At 32.8% G+C, this 26303-nt stretch overlaps 1 protein-coding gene across 2 annotated transcripts; it reads left to right on the forward strand.

Annotated features, from left to right (window-relative positions):
• The first annotated feature begins 422 nt into the window (after nt 1-422).
• LOC143066978 (uncharacterized) lies at nt 423-26184 on the forward strand. Of its 2 annotated transcripts, none has more exons than XM_076239870.1 (16): nt 423-511; nt 3467-3783; nt 5038-5306; nt 6136-7257; nt 7920-8013; nt 9983-10146; nt 12783-13140; nt 13812-14122; nt 14899-14940; nt 15251-15324; nt 15685-15859; nt 17952-18181; nt 19570-19686; nt 19899-20044; nt 22539-22682; nt 23556-26184. In XM_076239870.1, the coding sequence occupies exons 2-16, from the start codon at nt 3474-3476 to the stop codon at nt 23609-23611; spliced, it is 3612 nt and encodes a 1203-aa protein (XP_076095985.1). In that variant the 5' UTR covers nt 423-511; nt 3467-3473; the 3' UTR covers nt 23612-26184. The 2 variants fall into 2 exon arrangements, with proteins under 2 accessions (XP_076095985.1, XP_076095984.1); XM_076239869.1 differs by having other exon boundaries at nt 462-572.
• Nucleotides 26185-26303: the final 119 nt, after the last annotated feature.

Here is a 26303-nt window from a genome sequence, read left to right on the forward strand (position 1 = left end):
TTACATGTCGCGCCGTATCTCAAAAACAATTTATGATTATTGCTTAAAACTTTACTCACTTCTTTGTTATATTAATCTAAAGATCTGTATACTTTTTGGTTTTGATTCAAAATTTTATTTTAGTAATATTTAGTTTTTTTGAAGGAAAAAAGAGGGGTTTCATATGTCCCTCCGTATCTCAAAAAACAATAAATGGAACAAAGCAGACTGGGTTAGTGGGGCTGCTTTTATGGTAATTCAAATTACTTTTTATTCACCTTCTTCCACCTCAGAGCTATCAGCTCTTTGATTTTTTATATTAGAAAATTCTTAATATTAACTGGGAACAGTATATAGAATTCAAAAAGATTATATCTTCATTAAAAAAAAAAAAAAATCTATTAAAAAATCGACAACACCGCCAGTCAAAACCAGAGTCACTTGCACGATTTATGAAAGGCAAATATGCGATGATAAAATTGTTCACCAATGACACGGATTTTCAAGTCATAGTTGTTCCCCTTTGTTCAAGGTATGCTGAAAACGAAAGAAGATATTTATCTAGGGTTTAAGCGTATTATCATAAAAACCATGTAAGATAATTAATAGATTCTAAAAACGACTAAAAAAACTACCTTATCGTTAATTTTTCAGCTGATAAAAACGAAGAGCATACACGTCCGCATATGTCTTGGACAGTCAAGACAGTTTTGAAATATTTGATAGAAGCAACAACTGATATGACCCTTATATGTGCACTGAAATCCATCACCAAAGATAAAAAATAAAGCTCAGCATGAATTTCATTACAAAATTGCTAGTCCGAGATTACTCTGACGTCTAACGGCTGTGTTACCAGACAAGCTGGGGCCGTGGGACGTCAGAGCTCGTCCCAAATAAAAAAGTGGATATTTGCCCACCCAAAATAGATGCCCTGCTTCGTCGCTTCTGGTGCCGATTGAGGGCCTTTGAATTATATGAATCGGGCATCAATCTGTTCATTTTTCATTTATCTCTTCATTTATGTAAGTTTCACCTACCTGCCAACCTTTATTTTTCCATATTTTAACAGTTTTCATAGAGACCCATCGATTTCTGCATATTAATATGAATTGTTTCAAAATATTGATTTAACTCTGAGACTATTATATATACTAATGCAATTTATTATGGCCCAGCTTTACTTTGCATATATTTTTTGATGAGAAACACTGAATTTCATACATAAGATAGTTTTTAATTAAATTGTAATTAATATATATCATAATTTCTTCATCTTTTTCAAATTTTGACATAAAAAAATAATCTTTTTAGTGCTAGATATTTAGTTGGTAGTTTCTCACAAGAACCTTAACTTCACCAACTTTGGATTTGAACTGTTACTTTAATTGTATACTCAGATATGAATTGAACGATATAAAAAGAACATTATTTACATATGCCCTTATATACTATAGTAAAATCCAAGCATTGTAGCGCAGTGCGCGTAGGAGCACTTCTCTTTCAAATCTCACCACTTCTCCCTATCAGTTTCAAAAAGAGAAGTCACTTCTCCCTATGATTCTGAAGTAGTGTGAGCCCTGAATATATTGATAATAATCAGTGCAATTTAGGGGGAAAGCTTACTGTTTTCCGATGATTTTGTCAAGTGTAGAACCAGTGATTTTCCTGGTGTTTAGGGGAAGGGTCCTGGGGCCCATGCAATTGGGAAAAAAATTATGGTTTGGGAAAAATATGATTGGTCTTTACGACGGCGGGCACACGGCATAAGCCGTGTGCGCCTCGCTAGGGGGGTTTGGGGGCATGCCCCCCCAAGAAAATTTTGAAAATTAGGTGCAAAATCCTGCATTCTGAGAAGGATTAACTGCATGAATTGCCTACAAAATAAGCTATCTTTTTAAGGAAAAGGATTAAAAATAAAAGTTGAATGTGTCTGAGGACACATTTGCATGCACTCAAGCTTTGTAACTTTACTCTTGAAAGGTAAAATATTCAACCTATCCCTTCTGATTCTATTTATAATGATGAGAATCTATAGAAATTCTAAAAAGACACATTTGAAATCTGAAGCATTTATTTTTTAGTTTTATTTATAATTCCAAGTTTTCCTTCATGTTTATTTTTAAACATGTCAACTAGTTGTTCCAGTTCTGTATCTGAGAGTCGGTCTTTTCCTTCTTTCACTTGTTTCATCAGAAGGAAGTAGAAACGACTTTTTGAATCTAAAAGCTTCCAGCTTCCGGCATTTACTACCGTCCGCCGCCTTTAGCTTCTTTGTGTAATATTTGGAATTATGAGACATGATCTACGTTCATTTTGTTTACATTATGTCTCATTTTTTTGCTTTGTCATTGAATTATTCATTCGGATGTTTCAAGCGCAAACGTGACCAGAATATCGTAGATTGCAATGCAATCCAAAAAAGATTGCAAACCAATCATCGTCTTAAGTGAACGATAATGATAACTCCCGAAATACCCCGAACGCTCAGAGATTTGTCAACAAAATAATACACGATACGGAGATACGACAATAACAAAATCTCGCAACGATGTCCATATACGATTGGGAATTTTAGAGCTGAAAATTGGGAAAAAAAGAGCATATTTCTCTTTGGGAATGGGGCCGAAATTCGGCCCCAAAATGAGGGTTGGAAAATCACTGAGAACACATTAAACAGTTAACTTTCCTTAAAATTTTAAATGACTTATTTGAATTGCTCTTCCTTGACCGAGTACCAGGATGTCCTGCCACAGAGAAGGTAACCTGTCGAAAAAATATAAAGTCTGGAGTCAATAGTTGGTAATTTGAAAATGGACTATTGTACTTACAAAATGTATACATACTGTGAATTATAGTATATGCATTTTGGACACTGAATCTGCTACACCAATGAACAGGAATTCCACAGTTGGCTTCCCTTTGATATCCATGACAGTTCTGTCAGTACCATTGATGAATTTAACAGCTTAAATAATAAATATATTTAGAGGACAATTACTATTAAAGTTGTAAAAATTGTATCTCGTCTGTTTGTTTGGTTTACAAACAACATATTACATTTTAACTTATGGATTTGTCACATTTAGACCAGTCACCTAAATGAGATATAATACACATACAAATATTTTATTGGCACAAACTCACTATATTTTTAAAAATAAATGGTTCAGACCTATTGTAGATATATTAATATTAACAGACGTGATAGAATTAAAAGTTTCATATAAATATATATATTATTATTAAACAATTCCTTACATGTACAAAAAAACTTGTGTATTTAGACAATCAAATATAAAAGAGGAAGACAGTGATAATGCTGAGCTATAGTTTACCAAAAGAGATTTTTTTGAACTGTAAACACTGCATTATTAATAAATGAATTGAATTTAATACAAATATGTTTCCAGTGCAATATGCTTTTCAATTACAGCAGATTTTTTTTTTTTACAAAGTCAGTGATTATATTACTTGTTCATTTCAGGTCCTAAATGGCTATGCCACCAGATCATACTAACATCAGCATGTCTGCTTCTCTTCCTTCTACTGAGGAGAAGACAGAGGAAGTAAGACCTGTTCAAATGTCAATTGATTCCACAGAGAAAATGTCTACGGAGGATAATAATGAAAGTTCTAGTAACACATTCAAGTCATTCTTGGAAATGGAAGAAGGCCCTGATATCATGTATGGCCCTAAAGAAAATCCTGAAAGAACAAATAGTCCAATTGTTATGTATGGTCCAATGAACAATGCAAGTGGTGAAGACTATACCAGTGAACGTTTTAGTAAAGATCTCAAAGGTATAAAAGAATATAAGTACTCTCTTTTCTATTTCCATGGGATTTAGAGCTTCTCATTTTGTATAGATATTTTCATTGATTTTAGTTTAAATGACCTGGCTATAGTATAGGCATGAAGTGTACCCTAAACCATTATTTCCGTCCGTCCATCTTTCTGTTTCTCTGTCTCATTTTTGTTTCTGCTCTATAAATTAAGTTTGCGTCATGCAAGTTTTATTACCTCATGGACATTGCTTTAGAACCATAACTTGCTGAAAGAGTTTGAATTTGGTCAATTACATGTACTTATCAAATTCCTTTTTCGATGTACCATAGTCAAGTTTATTGTCAAGGTCATTTATTTTTGTTCTTTCAAAGTGAACAGTGAGTTGGAGAGGCATGTTTTGTTTCATCCAAATGTTTGTTAGTTTGTCCCTATGTCAAGGTTCTGATGAACAAATGAATGGAACTACAAATGACAGAGGTATGATCTGTTTTCAGTTGATGCATTACAAAAAATGTATGTGAATCAATGAAAGTCATCACTGAAATTAGATGAACCTGACCTACTTGTACATTTTACATTGAATGACTTTGGTGAGGTTTGCATAACGGTCCAGATCTAAGCAATATTTTTTCCATTTAGTCCTATTATATATGAAAAATTCTTGATAAATATATATGTCAAGCTACATCTACATGTCATGACATGTAGGTACATGTATTATAAAACAATTTAACTGTACGCAGGTGTCTTTGAAAGGATACTGTAGTTCCCCACAGTATAAAGTATAAAGGGTTTAATATGACTTTTTTTGTCTTTTCCATTTTGGTTATGCGTTAATATCACACTTAGCAACTACAAATAAATTAAAAAATTATATAATCTGAAGTCATTAGATGCATCATGTTTAATTAGTGGCAACAGTGCACTCTAAAATTAGGTGATTTATCTTTTTATGTAGAATGACTGGATTATAGTTTCTATGTGAAGATCCAGATTCAATCAACAAAAAATCACAGAGGAATGATCATTTGGAAGTCACAAATAAAAAAAAAATATTATGTAGGTGTTGATATTGTAATTTGTATGTGAAAATGAATATGAATTTCATTCTCTTGATTTCATTCAGAAATAGAATATGAATTGAGTGATTGATTTAAGCCTTTTGTTATAAAATGAAAATGATCATTTTCATTACAAATTAAGCAGATGTAACACACTTTTGTGAAGTTTCAGACTTGTCAGTTAATGATGTTTTTCTTTCATTCCAGATTCAACAGCATCTGCAGGTCAATGTGGGCTGTACAATCTTGGCAATACCTGTTTTATGAATGCTGGACTCCAGAGTTTAATGGCTACTCCACCTGTTATCAGGTACTTTCTACAACACCATTTAGAAGCTGTCGGGAGTCACAACTTGGCAGAACAGTTCTCTTTATTTGTAACCAAGTTTTGGAGTGGAAACTTTTCTATTCTTTATCCGAAAGATCTGAAAACAGCTTTAGGACATATACATGGACAGTTTAAAGACTACAGACAGGTAACCTTTAATTTTAAAATTGTTTAAGATTTTATGCATTTTACAAAAAAAAATAGTTCAAGAACATCAAAAGTATGCAATAAAAAAAAAATACTGTGAAGAAATTGTTTACAATCCTTTTTGTAGCTTGCAGACTGTGATATGATATGTTTTGCATAGCTGGTCACTCAAGAATAATAGACAAGTAACACTTGTCTGATAAAATTTCTTCATAAGTGTTTATTTCTGTATATTAATCAACTTTGTGGTTACTTTTTCCCTGAACTTCATTTGTTAACCATTGAACTCAAATATAAATGCATTCTGAAGAGCCTGAGAAATGTTGCCAATACACATAAAAAGAATATACAGACACATATTTTATTTTGGCTTTTTAAAAATAATATCAACGAGAAACCAAATGATGAAGATGTAAACAACTCAAGGGCACTGGTAGGGCTTCAACAATGAACAAAATCCATATGTTATAGTAAATTATACATGGACCAGGCAGTACAAACAGATTGAAGTTAGAAAATCAATGGTCTGATATGTGCAAGAAAGAATACAAAAATCTTATATGGCAGACAGCAACCATTAACCATTACAATAAGCTCCTGACTTAGATCAGACATATTCATATAAATAATATAATAGGGTTTAACCATGTTTGTGAGTGCTCAACTATTTCTTAGCAAAACATAAGAGCAATCTCTAAAAATCAGTTGGAAAATTTGACTCATCAGATCGGCACCAAGCATGCCGAAACACTAACAAAAAGACAAGAGACAGTAGGTACAGAGTTAAGTTGTATAAATTTGATATCAACTGACTGTAAATTTCTTTTCAGCATGATTGTCAGGAATTTCTAGCTTTGCTTCTCGATACCCTCAATGAACAAACAAAAGTTGGACCAAATACTTCTTTCTTTATCACTCACAATGATCTCAATAACTCTCAAGCAGCATTGGCTTGTGAGCACCATACAACAGAACATCGACAAGTTTCTGTATCCATGGAAACTACTTCAAACAATGCTCAGACTCAAAGTGAAGAGGATGAGATGTTTCCAATGCCGCTGACTCAATTGAAGGTTTCAACAGATGGAGAACTTTTGGAAGATTTACATTTGAATAATACATCCATTTTTAAGAAGAAAATGCCTTCAATTGAAAAGTTTTATGCCAAAGAGACTAAAACTTTAAACACAAATGTTCTTATATCAGAGTCCCCAGAGGATTCATTGAATTTTGACTCTTCTAAGTATGCGAAAGCTGACAATTGTCCTGTGGTTCACAATGACATTAGTGTAAGTCATGTAGTCAATGAACCAATGGTAGTAATGGATTTAAAAAGGTGTCGAGTAAGTCCAAAGGGGGTCAAAGATATCAATATCTATGCTGACATGTGCAATAAGAATGTTAATATGTACTGTGATGCATATGAAGAAAATGAAAAAGTGAAAAGATCCAAATTTGATACTTTTGAAAAGAATTTTCAGCATCAAGCTTTCAGTAAGCTGAACTGCTTACCGGAAAGTCCTGATGAAACAGATTGTCTTTCAGGAAAAGGGACAAAAAATAAAAAAATGAATGAAAAACATCAGATGGTTACTATGGATTCCAGCAATCAGTCAATGGCAAATCAGGATGTCATTTCAGAAAAGGTGAACCTTCACCTACAGTTCAAGGACAGCAATGAACAAAGACAGGATATGTGTTTAGGAGGGGCAGCCTATGATGCAGAGATTGATCAGGATACGGATTCAGTTGATGCTATTGAACAAGATGAAGAGGAGGATGCTGATACAGAACAAGATCCCTCAGAAAAACTAAACATAGAGGAAGATTTTGAGGATGGGGAATGGGACAATGATAAACTAATCCGATTGGCTGACAAACGTTGGCTTGACCATATCATGGATAATCAGAGTGTAATAGTCAAAACATTCCATGGACAGTATCAGTCATCTGTAAGTCTTTCTTTTCTAAACCATCAGAAATGTATATTTGTAATTCTAAGAATATATGTTCACATTTTCTCTGTGATTCAGTTGACTCTTCCTTTATGGTCATGTAAGTGCAGGTTGTTTGATTTCTCTTTTTAAAAGCTTAATAATTGTTCCAGTCTTCCCAAACTTTTTAAGTTTCAATTGTAACTTGCTCTCTAAATAAAACAAAAAAAGTTAAATGATATAATTACAGTAAGGCCTCAAATAAAATATTGTTTGTTTCCCCAATCCCGACCTACCCTGCATAAATGGTCCAAACCATAAAATTTTATTGTCAAAACTAAGTCAAATATTATTTTATACATTTCTCATTTTCAATTGTTTTCAGGCTTTCAGGATCGACCGATATTGATTCAGCTTTTCGAAAAAAAAGTAATATTATCTCCCTACCTACAAGGTACCTACCCACACCTGGCTTGACAGGGTCGGGATTGGGGAAACAAACAATATATTAATTTTGGCCTGAAGTCAATTGATTTAGTTAATTCATAAAAAATAACCATTGTATTTGTCGATAAATCAATAATAATTTTAACTGAAAAGACTGAACTTAATATTTTTTATGAACCATGTGCAATTGCATTACATGTGTAAAATAATCATATATGCAAATGGTCTCACAGGTGACATGTGGTGAATGCAGTCATGTATCGGTGACCTTTGAACCCTTTATGTACCTGTCTGTTCCTCTTCCAAGAGCAAATGAAAGACAACTTTGTAAGTAACTTATAAAATAGATTAAGATAGATGTAAATATGGTTTATACATTAATGAGACAGCAAATCATAAAATTAAATAAAACAAAACAAAATTTCAAAAAGATTAACATCCATTATTTAATAGTGACTATACTCTAATTGAACCTCTTAATAACAGAGAGACTAGACAAGATATGAGTTAAATTATCAGAGACTGCCAAAGACCTTATGTTGGCACAAATCAAAAACACTACAGATGAGTGTCTAGATTTAACAATTTCTAGTTCAATGGAAAAACAGAGAATAAGAAGAACAAACAACAAAAATCTATTTAGAAAAATTTGTAAGGGTTCCAAGGAACCCCGTGTCTCGCCTACTGTTTGCTGTTAGTTGCAGACTCAACAAAAATGAGGGAAAAAAAACATTAAAATTTTCCTCTCGATACTATCTTTTGATTGTAAGAATTTTCCAAGTTTGGTAAAAATCCAGGATAGTTTATGAATCTAATAAATGTTTTAAAAACTTTAACTGCAGACTGTATGTAATGTTAACCATGTTAACTGTCCAGAAGAAGTCCATCTACAAGTAAAATACGATAAAATTTTTTTTTTTTTTACAAAATTTACTTCTGGATACTATCTTATGATCTGAAACAAGCTTCTGTCCAAGTATGGATAGTTTAAGAAAGTTATAACAATTTTAAAAACTTTAACAACAGAGTGAATGTAATGTTTCCTGGCAGAAAAACTAAGTCCATATGAGTTCGTGGTCTAGTGGTTAAGACCGATGGCTACAGTGCTGAAGGTCCCGAGTTCGATTCTCACTCGGGGTGCTAAAAATATCAGTACATCAGAAGGGTAATTTTCACCCTCTCACACACATCTCTGGTACCCAGACCGGAGTTTAAACTAGAATGGGTACTTAAGGGGCCTCGGTTGGTCAAAGTTGTCCCCTACTTTGACCTAGAGATCAATCTTCTGATATCTCTCTGGTTTGTCTGTTTCCACCGAGTGGCCCGAAGGTTCTCTCCGAATACTTCGGCTTCCTCCACCATAATAACTTCCCGGTGTCCTACACGCTCCCTTGGGCGGTGTTGGGTGGGGATTGTTCTGGTGGTGGGATAATATTGTAAAGGACACATCTCCATTAATCCTTAGGGAGTGTACATGGATCCGCTGTACCCTTGCAATCAATCAAGGGGTGCGTCTATATTGGCGGAATCTCGAGTACATACATATATAAGTAAAAAAATAAATCGAATTTTATTTTTACAAACTTTACTTCTTGTTACTATCTTATGATCATAAACAAGCTTCTGTCCAAGTTTAGTACAAATCTAGGATAGTTTAAGAAAGTTATTAAAATTTTAAAAACTTTAACCACAGAGTGAATGTATTGTTTCCTGGTAGAAAAACTAAGTCCATTTATAAGTAAAACACAGAAAAAATGTTCAGGAAATCAGTGAACCATAGCTAAATGTCAAAACAATGACAGCATGAATGGTGCAGAAAATCAGTGAACCATAACTGAATGTCAAAACAATGACAGCATGAATGGTGCAGGAAATCAGTGAACCATAACTGAATGTCAAAACAATGACAGCATGAATGGTGCAGGAAATCAGTGAACCATAACTGAATGTCAAAACAATGACAGCAGGAATGGTGCAGGAAATCAGTGAACCATAACTGAATGTCAAAACAATGACAGCATTAATGGTGCAGGAAATCAGTGAACCAAACAGATTCTAATGAAACATGCATGTAATGAATGTTATTATAGATTTTTAAATAACATTGCACTAAAAACAATATTCATTCTAAACAAAAACCTTTAGTTCAATAGATATATAAGAAGATGTGATATGATTGCCAATGAGACAACTCTCCATCCAAGTCACAATTTGTAAAAGTAAACTGTTATATAACCATTTACAAGTCTGTTCTAGCCTCCTTCAACATTGTTAAATATTTGTTTTACATTTTCAGGTGTAATGTATTTATCAGTAGACAATACTCCCACACAATATCTCATGACAATGGATAAGAGGGATTGCATCAGTAAAGTTAAAGACATTCTCCGTCATATGACTAAAACAGACAACAATGTTATAATGGCGGAAGTTTTAGACCATCATGTAGCTAGAATAGTTGTAAGTTGATTGATTATTCATATTCTGTCATGACGAACAAAGGAGGCAGTAAGATTTAAACCATCTTTTGGTACCTGAAATGGAAAAGCTAAAATTCCTCAATTTTGTCAAAGGCAAATTTATATAATATAGAATGATGTACATGAAGTCAAGTTAATTATGTGTCAAAATTTCATTAATATTTTTATTATGCCCCATTGATGGACATTATTATCCTCTGTCCGTTTGTCATGCTTCAGGTTAAAGTTTTTGGTCGAGGTAGTTTTTGATGTAGTTGAAGTCCAATCAACTTAAAACTTAGTACACATGTTCCTTATGATATGGTCTTTCTAATTTTAATGCCAAATTACAGAATTTCCACTGTTTTCAAGGTCCATTGAACATAGAAAATGATAGTGCTGATGGGGCATCTGTGTACTAGGGACATATTCTTGTGTTAAGCTAATTTGTTTCACAAAATATATCTAGTCATGTACATGTTGAAGATTTCTCTGTAGAAAAATACAGGTACATTAGTTCCAATCTTCTTTAGATTTCTCTGTAAAAATATACAGGTACATTAGTTCCAATGTTGAAGATTTCTCTGTAGAAATATACAGGTACATTAGTTCCAATGTTGAAGATTTCTCTGTAGAAATATACAGGTACATTAGTTCCAATGTTGAAGATTTCTCTGTAGAAATATACAGGTACATTAGTTCCAATGTTGAAGATTTCTCTGTAGAAATATACAGGTACATTAGTTCCAATCTTCTTTAGATTTCTCTGTAAAAATATACAGGTACATTAGTTCCAATGTTGAAGATTTCTCTGTAGAAATATACAGGTACATTAGTTCCAATGTTGAAGATTTCTCTGTAGAAATATACAGGTACATTAGTTCCAATGTGGAAGATTTCTCTGTAGAAATATACAGGTACATTAGTTCCAATGTTGAAGATTTCTCTGTAGAAATATACAGGTACATTAGTTCCAATCTTCTTTAGATTTCTCTGTAGAAATATACAGGTACATTAGTTCCAATGTTGAAGATTTCTCTGTAGAAATATACAGGTACATTAGTTCCAATGTTGAAGATTTCTCTGTAGAAATATACAGGTACATTAGTTCCAATCTTCTTTAGATTTCTCTGTAAAAATATACAGGTACATTAGTTCCAATGTTGAAGATTTCTCTGTAGAAATATACAGGTACATTAGTTCCAATCTTCTTTAGATTTCTCTGTAAAAATATACAGGTACATTAGTTCCAATGTTGAAGATTTCTCTGTAAAAATATACAGGTACATTAGTTCCAATGTTGAAGATTTCTCTGTAAAAATATACAGGTACATTAGTTCCAATCTTCTTTAGATTTCTCTGTAAAAATATACAGGTACATTAGTTCCAATCTTCTTTAGATTTCTCTGTAAAAATATACAGGTACATTAGTTCCAATCTTCTTTAGATTTCTCTGTAAAAATATACAGGTACATTAGTTCCAATGTTGAAGATTTCTCTGTAGAAATATACAGGTACATTAGTTCCAATGTTGAAGATTTCTCTGTAGAAATATACAGGTACATTAGTTCCAATCTTCTTTAGATTTCTCTGTAGAAATATACAGGTACATTAGTTCCAATGTTGAAGATTTCTCTGTAGAAATATACAGGTACATTAGTTCCAATGTTGAAGATTTCTCTGTAGAAATATACAGGTACATTAGTTCCAATGTTGAAGATTTCTCTGTAGAAATATACAGGTACATTAGTTCCAATGTTGAAGATTTCTCTGTAGAAATATACAGGTACATTAGTTCCAATGTTGAAGATTTCTCTGTAAAAATATACAGGTACATTAGTTCCAATGTTGAAGATTTCTCTGTAGAAATATACAGGTACATTAGTTCCAATGTTGAAGATTTCTCTGTAGAAATATACAGGTACATTAGTTCCAATGTGGAAGATTTCTCTGTAGAAATATACAGGTACATTAGTTCCAATGTTGAAGATTTCTCTGTAGAAATATACAGGTACATTAGTTCCAATCTTCTTTAGATTTCTCTGTAGAAATATACAGGTACATTAGTTCCAATGTTGAAGATTTCTCTGTAGAAATATACAGGTACATTAGTTCCAATGTTGAAGATTTCTCTGTAGAAATATACAGGTACATTAGTTCCAATCTTCTTTAGATTTCTCTGTAAAAATATACAGGTACATTAGTTCCAATGTTGAAGATTTCTCTGTAGAAATATACAGGTACATTAGTTCCAATCTTCTTTAGATTTCTCTGTAAAAATATACAGGTACATTAGTTCCAATGTTGAAGATTTCTCTGTAAAAATATACAGGTACATTAGTTCCAATGTTGAAGATTTCTCTGTAAAAATATACAGGTACATTAGTTCCAATGTTGAAGATTTCTCTGTAAAAATATACAGGTACATTAGTTCCAATCTTCTTTAGATTTCTCTGTAAAAATATACAGGTACATTAGTTCCAATCTTCTTTAGATTTCTCTGTAAAAATATACAGGTACATTAGTTCCAATGTGGAAGATTTCTCTGTAGAAATATACAGGTACATTAGTTCCAATCTTCTTAGATTTCTCTGTAGAAATATACAGGTACATTAGTTCCAATCTCCTTTTTTTCAGGATGATACAACTATGTTAAGATACATTAACAGCTCATCAAGGAAGTTATATGCTTTTGAGATTACCCCTTTTACAGCGATGTCAGGTGTTAGTGGAATAGAAACACAAGTCTCTTCTGTAACCTCTGTGACCTCTGCAGCAAATAAGTCAGATGACATTTTCAGTCAAGTTGGAACTTTTACTGCATCAAGTTTGTACAGAAATTTTGGAAACAGTTCATTTGCTACGGGAACAGCTAGTACAGAGAATGATAACTTTGTGGAATCTGACGTTAGTCCTGATGTTGTTATAGAGAATGATTGGGGAACTGAATCAACACTTCAATATTCATGGCCAGAAAATACAAAAATATCTATGGGTATGTTGTATATAAACATTAAACTGAGAGAAAGGCTGATTAGATATGACAACACAATTTTTGACCAGTTTAAACAATCTCCAATAATTTATAAATCGATGTATCACGAAAGTATGATGCACCTATTTCTCTTGTACTGACCATTTTACATGTAAGTCAGAAGCAAAACATATCTAAAATCCCTTAATTTGACATGGTGAAAGACAATTAAGACATATCAGGTTAAACCATTCAATTTTTCAATAAAGGTAGTTTTGGTCATATCTCAGTGAAGACATATCAGGTTAAACCATTCAATTTTTCAATAAAGGTAGTTTTGGTCATATCTCTGTGAAGACATATCAGGTTAAACCATTCAATTTTTCAATAAAGGTAGTTTTGGTCATATCTCAGTGATGGTTAGTATGCATGTTCATTATAATGTGAACTTTTTATGATACCTGGTATATGATTTTGATCAATGCTGGGCATGTTAAATTTTGATACCTCTGTCACAGATGTCAATAAGTTGTAAATATGCCCACACCATAATTTTGTAAGTAAACTCAGTAAAGGTAGTGTTTCAACATGCACATTCTTAATCATCTTAATTATCAAAGAAAGAGGTTACTATATTTTTTGAAATTTCTTGAATGCTGCTTGTTATAAAACTTTTTTCCAAATCTTTTCAGACTCTAAAGAATCTGAAGTGATTAATGGCACAAATGACATTACTATTGGACAGTGGTCACTTCAAGAGGGTAGCACACCATTAATAGTGGATGAGGTATCGGATGTCCAGTGGTCTTCGGTCACTACCTTAGAAGATGATGACAAGCAGTTGACCACAGATCAAAATAAAGTCAGTCCAGATCTGTCTAAAGACCGAGTTGTAACTGTAGACCAGTGGAAATCATGCTCAATATGTCTAGAAGAATTGGCTGATTCTGAGTTACTAGTTCATAAAACATGTGGAGCTACTTTCTGTCACAGCTGTCTTGAGGTAGATAATTTGTAGAAATTACTTGATTAAACCTTTTAAGTATACATGTATCTTTTTTATAACTAAATGGATAATTTTCATTATAAAACTTATGTACATATATATTTTTCTGAAGAAAATTCTTTAATTTGTCCACATTTAGAAGAAGTTTACTTTTTTTTATTTGCTTGCCAGGAAGCAATTTGCCAAAATATTTTCCGTATGCAAGTGACCTTGGCATGACCCTTCCTGTAAAAATCTGTTGATTGTAATACACATAGATCTGTCATTGAAATAAACTATTATCTGATTGTACATGTTATACACATGCTCAATATCCATGCTTCTTTGTTGGTTGATTACTATAAGGTGACAATTGGTAAACTACGGCTTCAAAACAGGACAAATAATTAGCGGCCATATTTTCACTTCATAACAGACAGAGGAAAATAATTGACAATTATACGATATATTTGCGTAAAAAATGATAAAATCTTGCACAGAAGACTAGGTTTATGATATATACTACATTGGTTCAAGAATTGGAAAAGCATTATTTTTCACCAGTCACTCATTTCATATGACTTAATTTACAAATGCATAGTATTGAAAAGATTGAAAGACGAACATAATTAAAAAATAATAATAAGGAGGAAAATAGAGATTGAATGTATTAATACCATCATGATGCTAATTTAAACTGATAAGATTTAAAGTTTTATTAAAAAGCTTTTTTGAAGACTATTAGATTTACAAGATTTTTTTGCATACTATATTTCAATTTGTTTTCTTTTCAGATGTCTTTGCTGCATTATGGTCAAGAGAACTTTCTTTGTCCTGTGAGTACTATTTAAAAAAAAATAAAGTAATGTTGTGGAGATCAAATCTATACATGGGTGCTTTTATGCACCACACAAAAGATAAACACAAATCTTCAAATTCACAAAAGTAAAATTTAGTAAATGCAAGCTAACAGTTTCTAAATGGGGAACTTTATTCTTTTATAGTATTTTTATATCAGACTGGAAATCCATATTGTTAGAATCAAACTGTTTTTAAAATGGAAAAAAATTTAAACTTTATTACATCCTTTTTTTTCTGTTAGACATAGTTTTTATTCTTATGATTGTAGTCTCTTTATTTTAATAGGTGTGTTCCTGTGCTGCAGTGATGACAGAAGACTTTACTCAGTTGGCTGATTCAGATAAAAACAATGAGGAAAGGTATAAAACATATAGGAAAAATTTTGTTCATGCTCATATTCATGTAGAATACAACATTAAATTAGTTTAGGGTGTTGGTAATTTTCATCTCTGAACCGTCAAGATTTACTGATTTTTGGTTGCTTTACATCCAGTGGCAAATATATTTCATGCACTAATAGGATTATTTTCAAAATTGCATTTGTCTATTTCAAAATACAAAAAAAGTACTAAATAAAGAAAGATACTTAACCTAGAACTATTTTATTTATGTTTGTATAATATTACTCTGTGTCAATACTTTTGTATAATATTACTCTGTGTCAATACTTTTGTATAATATTACTCTGTGTCAATGCCTTTTTTATGTATATATTTTAGGATGTTACTGGTGGATGTAACTTTCTGTCAGACAGTAGGAGAACAAAGGAATTTACTGGGTCACCCACGTGTACTATATCTATCTAGTCAGATGTTTGGATCTCACCTGTACGAGTGTATTGAACAGATTGTCCCTGATGCTTGTCAGTTCAGTTTGTTGACAACAGATGCACAGGTAAGTGTTTACCTGAATTGTCTTCCCCTTGTCACCCACATGTAGTATATCTATCTAGTCAGATGTTTGGATCTCACTTGTATGAGTGTATGGAACAGATTGTTCCTGATGCTTGTCAGTTCAGTTTGATGACAACAGATGCACAGGTAAGTGTTCACCTGAATTGTCTCCCCCTTGTCACCCTCATGTTCTATATCTATGTAGTCAGATTTTTGGAGCTCACTTGTATGAGTGTATTGAACAGATTGTTACTGATGCTTGTCAGTTCAGTTTGTTGACAACAGATGCACAAGTAAGTGTTTACCTGAATTATCTCCCCCTTGTCACCCACCTGTACTATATCTATCTAGTCAGATGTTTGGATCTCACTTGTATGAGTGTATAGAACAGATTGTTCCTGATGCTTGTCAGTTCAGTTTGTTGACAACAGATGCACAGGTAAGTGTTCACCTGAATTGTCTCCCCCTTGTCACCCACATGTATTATATCTATCTAGTTAGATGTTTGGATCTCACTTGTATGAGTGTATAGAACAGATTGTTCCTGATGCTTGTCAGTTCAGTTTGTTGACAACAGATGCACAGGTAAGTGTTGACCTGAATTGTCTCCCCCTTGTCACCCACATGTACTATATCTATCTAGTCAGATGTTTGGATCTCACTTGTATGAGTGTATGGAACAGATTGTTCCTGATGCTTGTCAGTTCAGTTTGTTGACAACAGATGCACAGGTAAGTGTTGACCTGAATTGTCTCCCCCTTGTCACCCACATGTATTATATCTATCTAGTCAGATGTTTGGATCTCACTTGTATGAGTGTATGGAACAGATTGTTCCTGATGCTTGTCAGTTCAGTTTGTTGACAACAGATGCACAGGTAAGTGTTGACCTGAATTGTCTCCCCCTTGTCACCCACATGTACTATATCTATCTAGTCAGATGTTTGGATCTCACTTGTATGAGTGTATGGAACAGATTGTTCCTGATGCTTGTCAGTTCAGTTTGTTGACAACAGATGCACAGGTAAGTGTTGACCTGAATTGTCTCCCCCTTGTCACCCACATGTATTATATCTATCTAGTCAGATGTTTGGATCTCACTTGTATGAGTGTATTGAACAGATTGTTACTGATGCTTGTCAGTTCAGTTTGTTGACAACAGATGCACAGGTAAGTGTTGACCTGAATTGTCTCCCCTTGTCACCAATGTGTACTATATCTATTTAGTCAAATGTTTGGATCTCACCTGTATGAGTGTATTGAACAGATTGTTCCTGATGCTTGTCAGTTCAGTGTGTTGACAACAGATGCACAGGTAAGTGTTCACCTGAATTATCTCCCCTAGTCAGATGTTTGGAGCTCACTGGTATGAGTATTGAACAGATTGTTCCTGATGCTTGTCAGTTCAGTGTGTTGACAACAGATGCACAAGTAAGTGTTCACCTGAATTATCTCCCCTAGTCAGATGTTTGGAGCTCACTGGTATGAGTATTGAACAGATTGTTCCTGATGCTTGTCAGTTCAGTTTGTTGACAACAGATGCACAGGTAAGTGTTCACCTGAATTGTCTCCCCTTTTTTTAGCTTACATGTGGAATAAAGGCAAGTGTTTGAAATATCTATTTGACATCATATGAACCTGAACTATTAAATCTTGTATATTTATGGTTTGAACTTTAATTTTACATTATTCTAATGTTACCTTTTAATTTATGTAAATGTTTATTGTGATAGTTGTCATTTATGAATATAAAACCTGATATCTTCCACTTTTATGTATGGTTTTCTTGACACTAAATACTTAGATTTTAGTCTTTTATACACCAGCTTATTTCAGGGCTTTTTATAGCTGACTATGCGGTATGGGCTTTGCTCATTGTTGAAGGCCATACAGTGACCTATAATTGTTTATTTCTGTGTCATTTTGGTCTCTTTTGAAGAGTTGTCTCATTGGCAATCATACCACATCTTTTTTATATTCATATTATCATGAGTTCATTCATTTTTCCATTCATTTTAATTTCTTTCAGTAAACTTTAGAAAAATAAACATCTATTTCTAAATTCAGAATGTATTATTGTTTATTTGTTTCTAGGGGAGTAGATGTTCTAGATGTGTATACACAGCCAAGTGTACAGGATGTATTTTACCACGTGATGGACAAGTATCATTACGCCCTGGTGATACACTTTGTGTTTGTCTCGATGATGTTCGGTTATCTGTGATAGAGAGAATGGAATCGTCTGCCGATCATCCATCCATGATGGATCTTAGACCCACTCTACCATTGTCCATATATGATTGTATTCAAGCTTTCACTGAAAGGTTTGACTTTATTACTTTATTTTCTTTAAACAGCCAACATTTTGTATTTCAATAAATAGTAGATTTAGTTTAATAGTTAATATCACTAATGAGGGTTTGTTTCTTTGTTGAAAAATCAATACAAAACAAATGTCAAGTATTATATTTTATTTATATATGAGAAATAATTTTAAATCATGAAGGTTGATTTTCAATATTCTTGTATCATTTCAAGTAGATGCACATTAAGTAATTGATTTGTTTAAGAATAGGTTGTCTACTAAGTACACATATCCAGAACAGCTATTATTATGAGACACCAACTGACTAAGTTACATATCATTCAACAGAAACGTGCAGAACATGACATTTTTCAATAGGAAGACACCCAATATTGAAAATCTATAATTACACATGGAAATAGAATATTTGAAACAAAAGCAAAAAAGACCAAACAATCTGAAAATAAATACAACAGGTTGCAAATGCACACTGAATTGAAGGACTGATGATAGCTGTAGATAAGGTGGGAAGATAAGGACATGATAGCTGTAGATAAGGTGGGAAGATAAGGACTGATGATAGCTGTAGATAAGGTGGGAAGATAAGGACTCATAATAGCTGTAGATAAGGTGGGAAGATATTGAAGGACTCATGATAGCTGTAGATAAGGTGGGAAGATATTGAAGGACTCGTGATAGCTGTAGATAAGGTGGGAAGATATTGAAGGACTGATGATAGCTGTAGATAAGGTGGGAAGATAAGGACTGATGATAGCTGTAGATAAGGTGGGAAGATAAGGACTGATGATAGCTGTAGATAAGGTGGGAAGATAAGGACTGATGATAGCTGTAGATAAGGTGGGAAGATAAGGACTGATGATAGCTGTAGATAAGGTGGGAAGATATTGAAGGACTAATGATAGCTGTAGATAAGGTGGGAAGATATTGAAGGACTCATGATAGCTGTAGATAAGGTGGGAAGATATTGAAGGACTCGTGATAGCTGTAGATAAGGTGGGAAGATAAGGACTGATGATAGCTGTAGATAAGGTGGGAAGATAAGGACTGATGATAGCTGTAGATAAGGTGGGAAGATATTGAAGGACTCATGATAGCTGTAGATAAGGTGGGAAGATACTGAAGGACTGATGATAGCTGTAGATAAGGTGGGAAGATATTGAAGGACTCGTGATAGCTGTAGATAAGGTGGGAAGATATTGAAGGACGGATGATAGCTGTAGATAAGGTGGGAAGATATTGAAGGACTCGTGATAGCTGAAGATAAGGTGGGAAGATATTGAAGGACTCATGATAGCTGTAGATAAGGTGGGAAGATACTTAATGTAACTATCATAGATAAAAGATTCTTATATGTACTGCTCTCATGACTTCTATTTTGCATTTTAGTGAGACGTTAGATAAGCATAATCCTTGGTTTTGTCCACGCTGTCAACAGAATCAGTGTGCTAGTAAAAGTATGACAGTATGGAGATATCCTGATGTACTGATTATACATTTAAAAAGGTAGGTAGACCTGTGTATTACCATAAACTTCATAAAATGATCTTGTAATTATTTTAAAATTTTCCATATCTTATTGACCATTGGACTTATTTTTTGGCAGTTTACGTTACACTTTTAACCTGACTTCTGCTACAGCAGGCCAGGGATAGGTTTGCTATGAACCCTAAACAAACTATTAATGTTTTAATGAATAATACATTATTTATCTTCAGATTTGTGTACCATGAGATGGTTAGCGTTAAAGTAGACAGTGAAGTAGACTTTCCATTGGAAGGTCTTTGTCTTCCTCGACATATATCAGGACCAGTCACTTGTGATCTCACTTATGATCTAAACAGTATTGTCTGTCATTTTGGAGGTAGGTTTAAATTATATTGGTTTATAATATAGCAAAAAGAATATGAAAACCTGAAAAAAACAGCAGTTATTTGTGTACATATTTATTATACTTGATAGAAATAAAGATAGTTATAATGAATAGCCTAATTAAGAATACTCCCCTTTGATATGTTGTTGTTGCTCAGTTTATCTTTGGAATCTTGTCTCATGTTTCTCTGTTGATGTTCATTTAACAGTTAAGGTACCACAAACAAAAAACAAGCAAAACTCATAAGCAAAGGCAATTTGGTAGGGATTTCATGGCAAAAGACAATATTAAAGGAACAAATTTACATAGCCTATATCATTAGCTGTTTAAAAACATATGATCTTGTTAAATACTATTTGTATGTAATTGAATATTTACTGAATATGCATTACAAGAAGTAATTTAAGGTATTGCACATTTTATGGGTAAGATAATTTAACAGATTTATTTCATTAATGTTATATAATGTATTGCTTTATGAAAAACAAGGAAGTTTTGTCTTAGGAATAATTAATTTTATTGGTTTTTTAGCTCACCTGGCCCAAAGGGCCAAGTGAGCTTTTCCCATCACTTTGCGTCCGTCGTCGTCCGTCGTCGTTAACTTTTACAAAAATCTTCTCCTCTGAAACTACTGGGCCAAATTAAACCAAATTTAGCCACAATCATCATTGGGGTATCTAGTTTAAATAATGTGTCCTGTGACCCGGCCAACCAACCAAGATGGCCGCCATGGCTAAAAATAGAACATAGGGGTAAAATGCAGTTTTTGGCTTATAACTCAAAAACCAAAGCATTTAGAGCAAATCCGACATGGGTAAAATTGTTTATCAGGTCAAAATCTATATGCCCTGCAATTTTCAGATGAATCGGACAACCCGTTGTTGGGTTGCTGCCCCTAAAATGGTAATTTTAAGGAAATTTTACTGTTTTTGGTTATTATCTTGAATATTATTATAGATAGAGATAAACTGTAAACAGCAGTAATGTTCAGCAAAGTAAGATTTACAAATAAGTCAACATGACCGAAATGGTCAATTGACCCCTATAGGAGTTATTGCCCTTTATAGTCAATTTTTAACCATTTTTCGTAAATCTTAGTAATTTTTTACAAAAATCTTCTCCTCTGAAACTACTGGGCCAAATTAATCCAAACTTGGCCACAATCATCTTTGGGGTATTTAGTTTAAAAAATGTGTGGCGTGACCTGGCCAACCAACCAAGATGGCCCCCATGGCTAAAAATAGAACATAGGGGTAAAATGCAGTTTTTGGCTTATAACTCAAAAACCAAAGCATTTAGAGCAAATCTGACAAGGAGTAAAAGTGTTTATCAGGTCAAGACGTTTCTGCCCTGAAATTTTCAGATGAATCAGACAACTGGTTGTTGGGTTGCTGCCCCTGAATTGGTAATTTTAAGGAAATTTTGCTGTTTTTGGTTATTATCTTGAATATTATTATAGATAGAGATAAACTGTTAACAGTAATAATGTTCAGCAAAGTTAGATCTACAAATAAGTCAACATGACCGAAATGGTCAGTTGACCCCTTTAGGAGTTATTGCCCTTTATAGTCAATTTTTAACCATTTTTCGTAAATCTTAGTAATCTTTTACAAAAATCTTCTCCTCTGAAACTACTGGGCCAAATTAATCCAAACTTAGCCCCAATCATCTTTGGGGTATTTAGTTTTAAAAATGTGTGGCCTGACCTGGCCAACCAACCAAGATGGCCGCCATGGCTAAAAATAGAACATAGGGGTAAAATGCAGTTTTTGACTTATAACTCAAAAACCAAAGCATTTAGAGCAAATCTGACATGAGTAAAATTGTTTATCAAGTCAAAATCTATCTGCCCTGAAATTTTCAGATGAATCGGACAACCCGTTGTTGGGTTGCTGCCCTTAAATTGGTAATTTTAAGGAAATTTTACTGTTTTCGGTTATTATCTTGAATAATATTATAGATAGAGATAAACTTTAAACAGCAATAATGTACAACAAAGTAAGATTTACAAATAAGTCAACATGACTGAAATGGTCAATTGACCCCCTAAGGAGTTATTGTCCTTTATAGTCAATTTTTAACAATTTTTATAAAATTTGTAAATTTTTACTAACATTTTCCACTGAAACTACTGGGCCAAGTTCATTATAGATAGAGATAACTGTAAGCAGCAAGAATGTTCAGTAAAGTAAGACGTACAAACACATCATCACCAAAACACAATTTTGTCATGAATCCATCTGCTTCCTTTGTTTTATATTCACATAGACCAAGGTGAGCGACACAGGCTCTTTAGAGCCTCTAGTTTTGGTTTTTTTTTTTTATACAAAATTTTTATATAAGATGTTCATTAAGTTTCATCAAGTTTAGTTATACATAGACATTATGTTTTAAAGAAATAAGTACATATAACAGGCTCTATGTTTGTCACTCTAATCATAACAAGTTTTTAAGTCAAACTAAGGTTTTATTTCATTTATTTCAGATTTAAACTCCGGCCACTATACTTGTTTTACCAAACATTCACTAGATAATACATGGTATTATTATAATGATGAGAATGTCACTCAGCAATCTCCAAAAAAAGAAGATTTCAAAAATGCTTATATCTTAATGTACCATAGACGAGGTAAGCACTATATTATTAATTTGTTCATCCCCACCCTTTATTACTGGATAAGTGTTGGATGAATGAGGTAGCACTATATTATTGAGTTTATTATCCCCATCAATTATTACTTGATTATTTGTGCATGACAGTCATAGTCAAGATTAAGTATAGGTACTTGTAAATGTGCACACATGACAATCACCATATTTATAGTTTCATGTAGTCTGTACTTTAATGAGCAAGTGTCTCCTGGTTGAGCGTGCTACCAATTAAGGTGGTTTTAGATCTATTCCTCCTGGTTGAGCGTGCTACCAATTAAGGTGATTTATTCCTCCTACATTCAGCACCATAGACATCAAAATTGGTATTTGCTGTTTCTCTTCAAAAATGTCAAGCTAGTGAAAGGTAAAACAGATCAATGTGCTAATGTAGAACATCAGAAGTTCACATTTATATGTCAGTCACATGTTCTTCTGAATATGCATGTTTTTTAGTTGCTGTTGAATGTTAAAGCATCCATAAAGTTATCAATCTTTACTCTTCTCACAAATACACAAAACTCAAGTTTCAGAGCAAAAAAATGCAATGCACAAAATAAGGTGCAAGTTCACAAGAGGGTTAAAATTCTAATTACAAATCATTGTTCTATTTTAAAAAGCACAATACACTTCATACTATTTGTTTCTCAATATAGAGATGCAGTTATTATTTGCATGTACTTTAAAGTGAGGATTTGACTTCTACCATCATGAAGATGTTCTGTGATATTTTAACCACTGACTCATTGATGACTAATAACTAACATTTCACTGTTCAATTTCAAGTTGTAAATCTTAATATACAGTATTAAATAGAAATATAGCATTAACATTATTTGGTTTAATGTTTCAGGGGCAAATTTTTCTATGCCAGATCTACCTCCTTACAACAAAACAGAACAAGATTAAAGAGCTGTGATACTAACTGATAGTTAACTAAAATTGGGTTTTCCTTCGTCCCTTTTTGGCCAGTCCAGTTTTACAGTTACTGCCCTTGCCAAACTGAGATTATTTTTATAATAAATGTATCATGTACTTTGTAATTATCTGAGATATTAGGCAGCAACCATTTGATTTTCTGGGGGGGGGCTATGGTTTTTTTTTTCTGTGCAAACTTTTTTTTTCGCCTGCGGCGAAAAACAATCTATTTTTTTCGCGACAAGTCGAAAACAATTTTTTTCTTTCAATTTTAGCATTACATATAGTGGCAGCTGAGGGTGACACAAACAATTTTTTTTTCTCAGAATCAAAAACAAATTATTTTTTTCTCCAAAAACTGGAAACAAACTTTTTTTTCCAAAAAAAACCATAGCCCCCCCAGAAAATCAAATGGTTGCTGCCTTATTGCTTTTCTGTTGTCCTTGTGGTCATTTATTTATGTAGATAACTTCATACCAATGATTTAATTTATTCTAATGCAATATGAAATGCAAGGCTACTTTTGATTAGATGATGTTTCGTCAACAATTCCAATGCCTATTTTGATTGGATGATGACTGGCCATCAATTCCTCAGTTGAAGTTTAGAGTTTTTGGCAACAATGTTGCTCATTTAAGTCCACATTTTCAAAATAATTCAAATGTTTAACTAGGAATAACAGCCCCGTGTTGGAAGAGTTAGCAAAGGGAATTTATGAAACACAGAACCGTCGTCAATCATTTATTTTAAAAAAAAAATGCTTTTCTAAAAGGATTTGTTACTAATATTTCTATGAATTTGGTTTTCCAAACATTTCAAACACTTCAATCAAACTTTTAGGAAGTTCCAACAACACATTCAAGTTTCCATGAAAATCTTTTCACATACTATTATTGATTTACCTGTTATTTTGTTTTTGCCAATAAGACCTCAGGTAGAAGAGAATTGTTTCTGTTGTCATTTTTGCCTTATGAACAATGTCAGTTTTGTGATCCTATTTTATTGAGATTGTACTTAAATATGTGTTGTTTACAACGACAGAGATCACAAATCTTTTTATATAGTTTTCTATTATGCTTTGTCAGAAGCTTTAGTTTGAAAAGAGAATCATTTAAGATAATGTCAACTGTAAAGTTTGTCTCCAATGTTTGAACGATAACAGTATTGTATACCATTGATTTTTGTAGTCTTTCAACTTGTTTACCCTTTATTTCTGTGATGCTTTCAACTCGTACAACAACTAATTAACTGGTATGCTCCTGTTAAAAAAAGTGTTACTTGTTACTTTGAAGTGATATAAAGTTGAGATATAGAAAAGGAATAAGGTCTTCAACATAAATAATGATTTTCATTTATTGATTTGTCAGCTTTGAATATTTTGTCAAAAAGTATATCCTCAAAATATCTGAAAGTACAAACTAAAAAGAATGCATATTGAAAAATCTTTTAAATTTCATGATAATCTATGTTTACTCACATAGAAAAGCATGTTTTAGGAAAAAGAAATACTCATTCAAAATTTCAAAACTGTAACATTCAATCCTTATATTATACACAAAGGTATATTTCCAGTGTGAAACATGACTTCTGTCAAATTTTAAAGACTTTTAAATGATTGCAGTACTTTTTGTATATCTTCAATAACAGAAAATAAAGGGAGACCATTTAAAACCATTCTTGGCCATGTAGAAGAAGAATTTAACTCGCAATTATTTATATGCAAGTTTTTTTATTTATTGCTTTGTTCAAACTGCTTCAATTTTTGGTATTGATAAAAACAATGTAATAATATCTTAATTAACAGTCAATGTTTTATTTATTCTATGTTAAAGTTATGTACAAAACTTATTGTGAATATTACACAAAATCATGTTTTTTCTCCTATGTTCATGATGCTGTTTAGAATTATTACTAGAGGTACAGTGGCTGATATTACAGTCAGAAGGCATGCTGATTTCTGTATCAGCAGATTAGGTACTGTTAGCCTGCTGTCCTTTATCCTTTGTACCTCTTGTTACTAGAGGTACAGTGGCTGATATTAGAGAGTAAAAATGCATGCTGATTTCTGAAATGTTCAATATGATGTAAACTTTAACAAAGAATTTTGCCAAATTAAGGTTTTAAAGCAGTTTACTGAATAAGGAATTGTGGAAATGATACTTAGGCCTTTTCTGTTGACACATATTCTTGGTTTAGGCTTGTTGTCCTATGGACACATTCTTGTTTGAGGGATGATGTCCTATGGACACATTCTTGTTCAAGACATGATGTCTTATGGACACATTCTTGTGTTAGGCATGTTGTCCTATGGACACATATTCTTGTTTGAGGGATGGTGTCCCATGGACACATATTTCTTTTGGATGCTGTAATAGTATGGAAATCTGAAAAGTCCTTGTTTGAATATGTAATCATGGATTTGGGAGAATCAGTTTCATGTTTTCATAATACAATCATTTTTGTACTAAACTAACATTATAATGGTGATGAATTTACTTATGAGCTTCAAATCATAGTTTTATTGTCTAAATATAGTCTTTCAGAATTAAACATTATGTAAATTATTTTGTTTGTTACTTTATAAAAGACAATATTATCACCAATATATATGGGAACCAACTAATAAGACCTTTCCGTGGTAAATAAATATAAAGGTCAAATGCCAAAAGAATATGCACAAACA

The sequence above is a fragment of the Mytilus galloprovincialis genome, chromosome 3 (assembly GCF_965363235.1).
Source record: "Mytilus galloprovincialis chromosome 3, xbMytGall1.hap1.1, whole genome shotgun sequence".
Classification (NCBI taxonomy): Eukaryota; Metazoa; Mollusca; class Bivalvia; order Mytilida; family Mytilidae; genus Mytilus; species Mytilus galloprovincialis.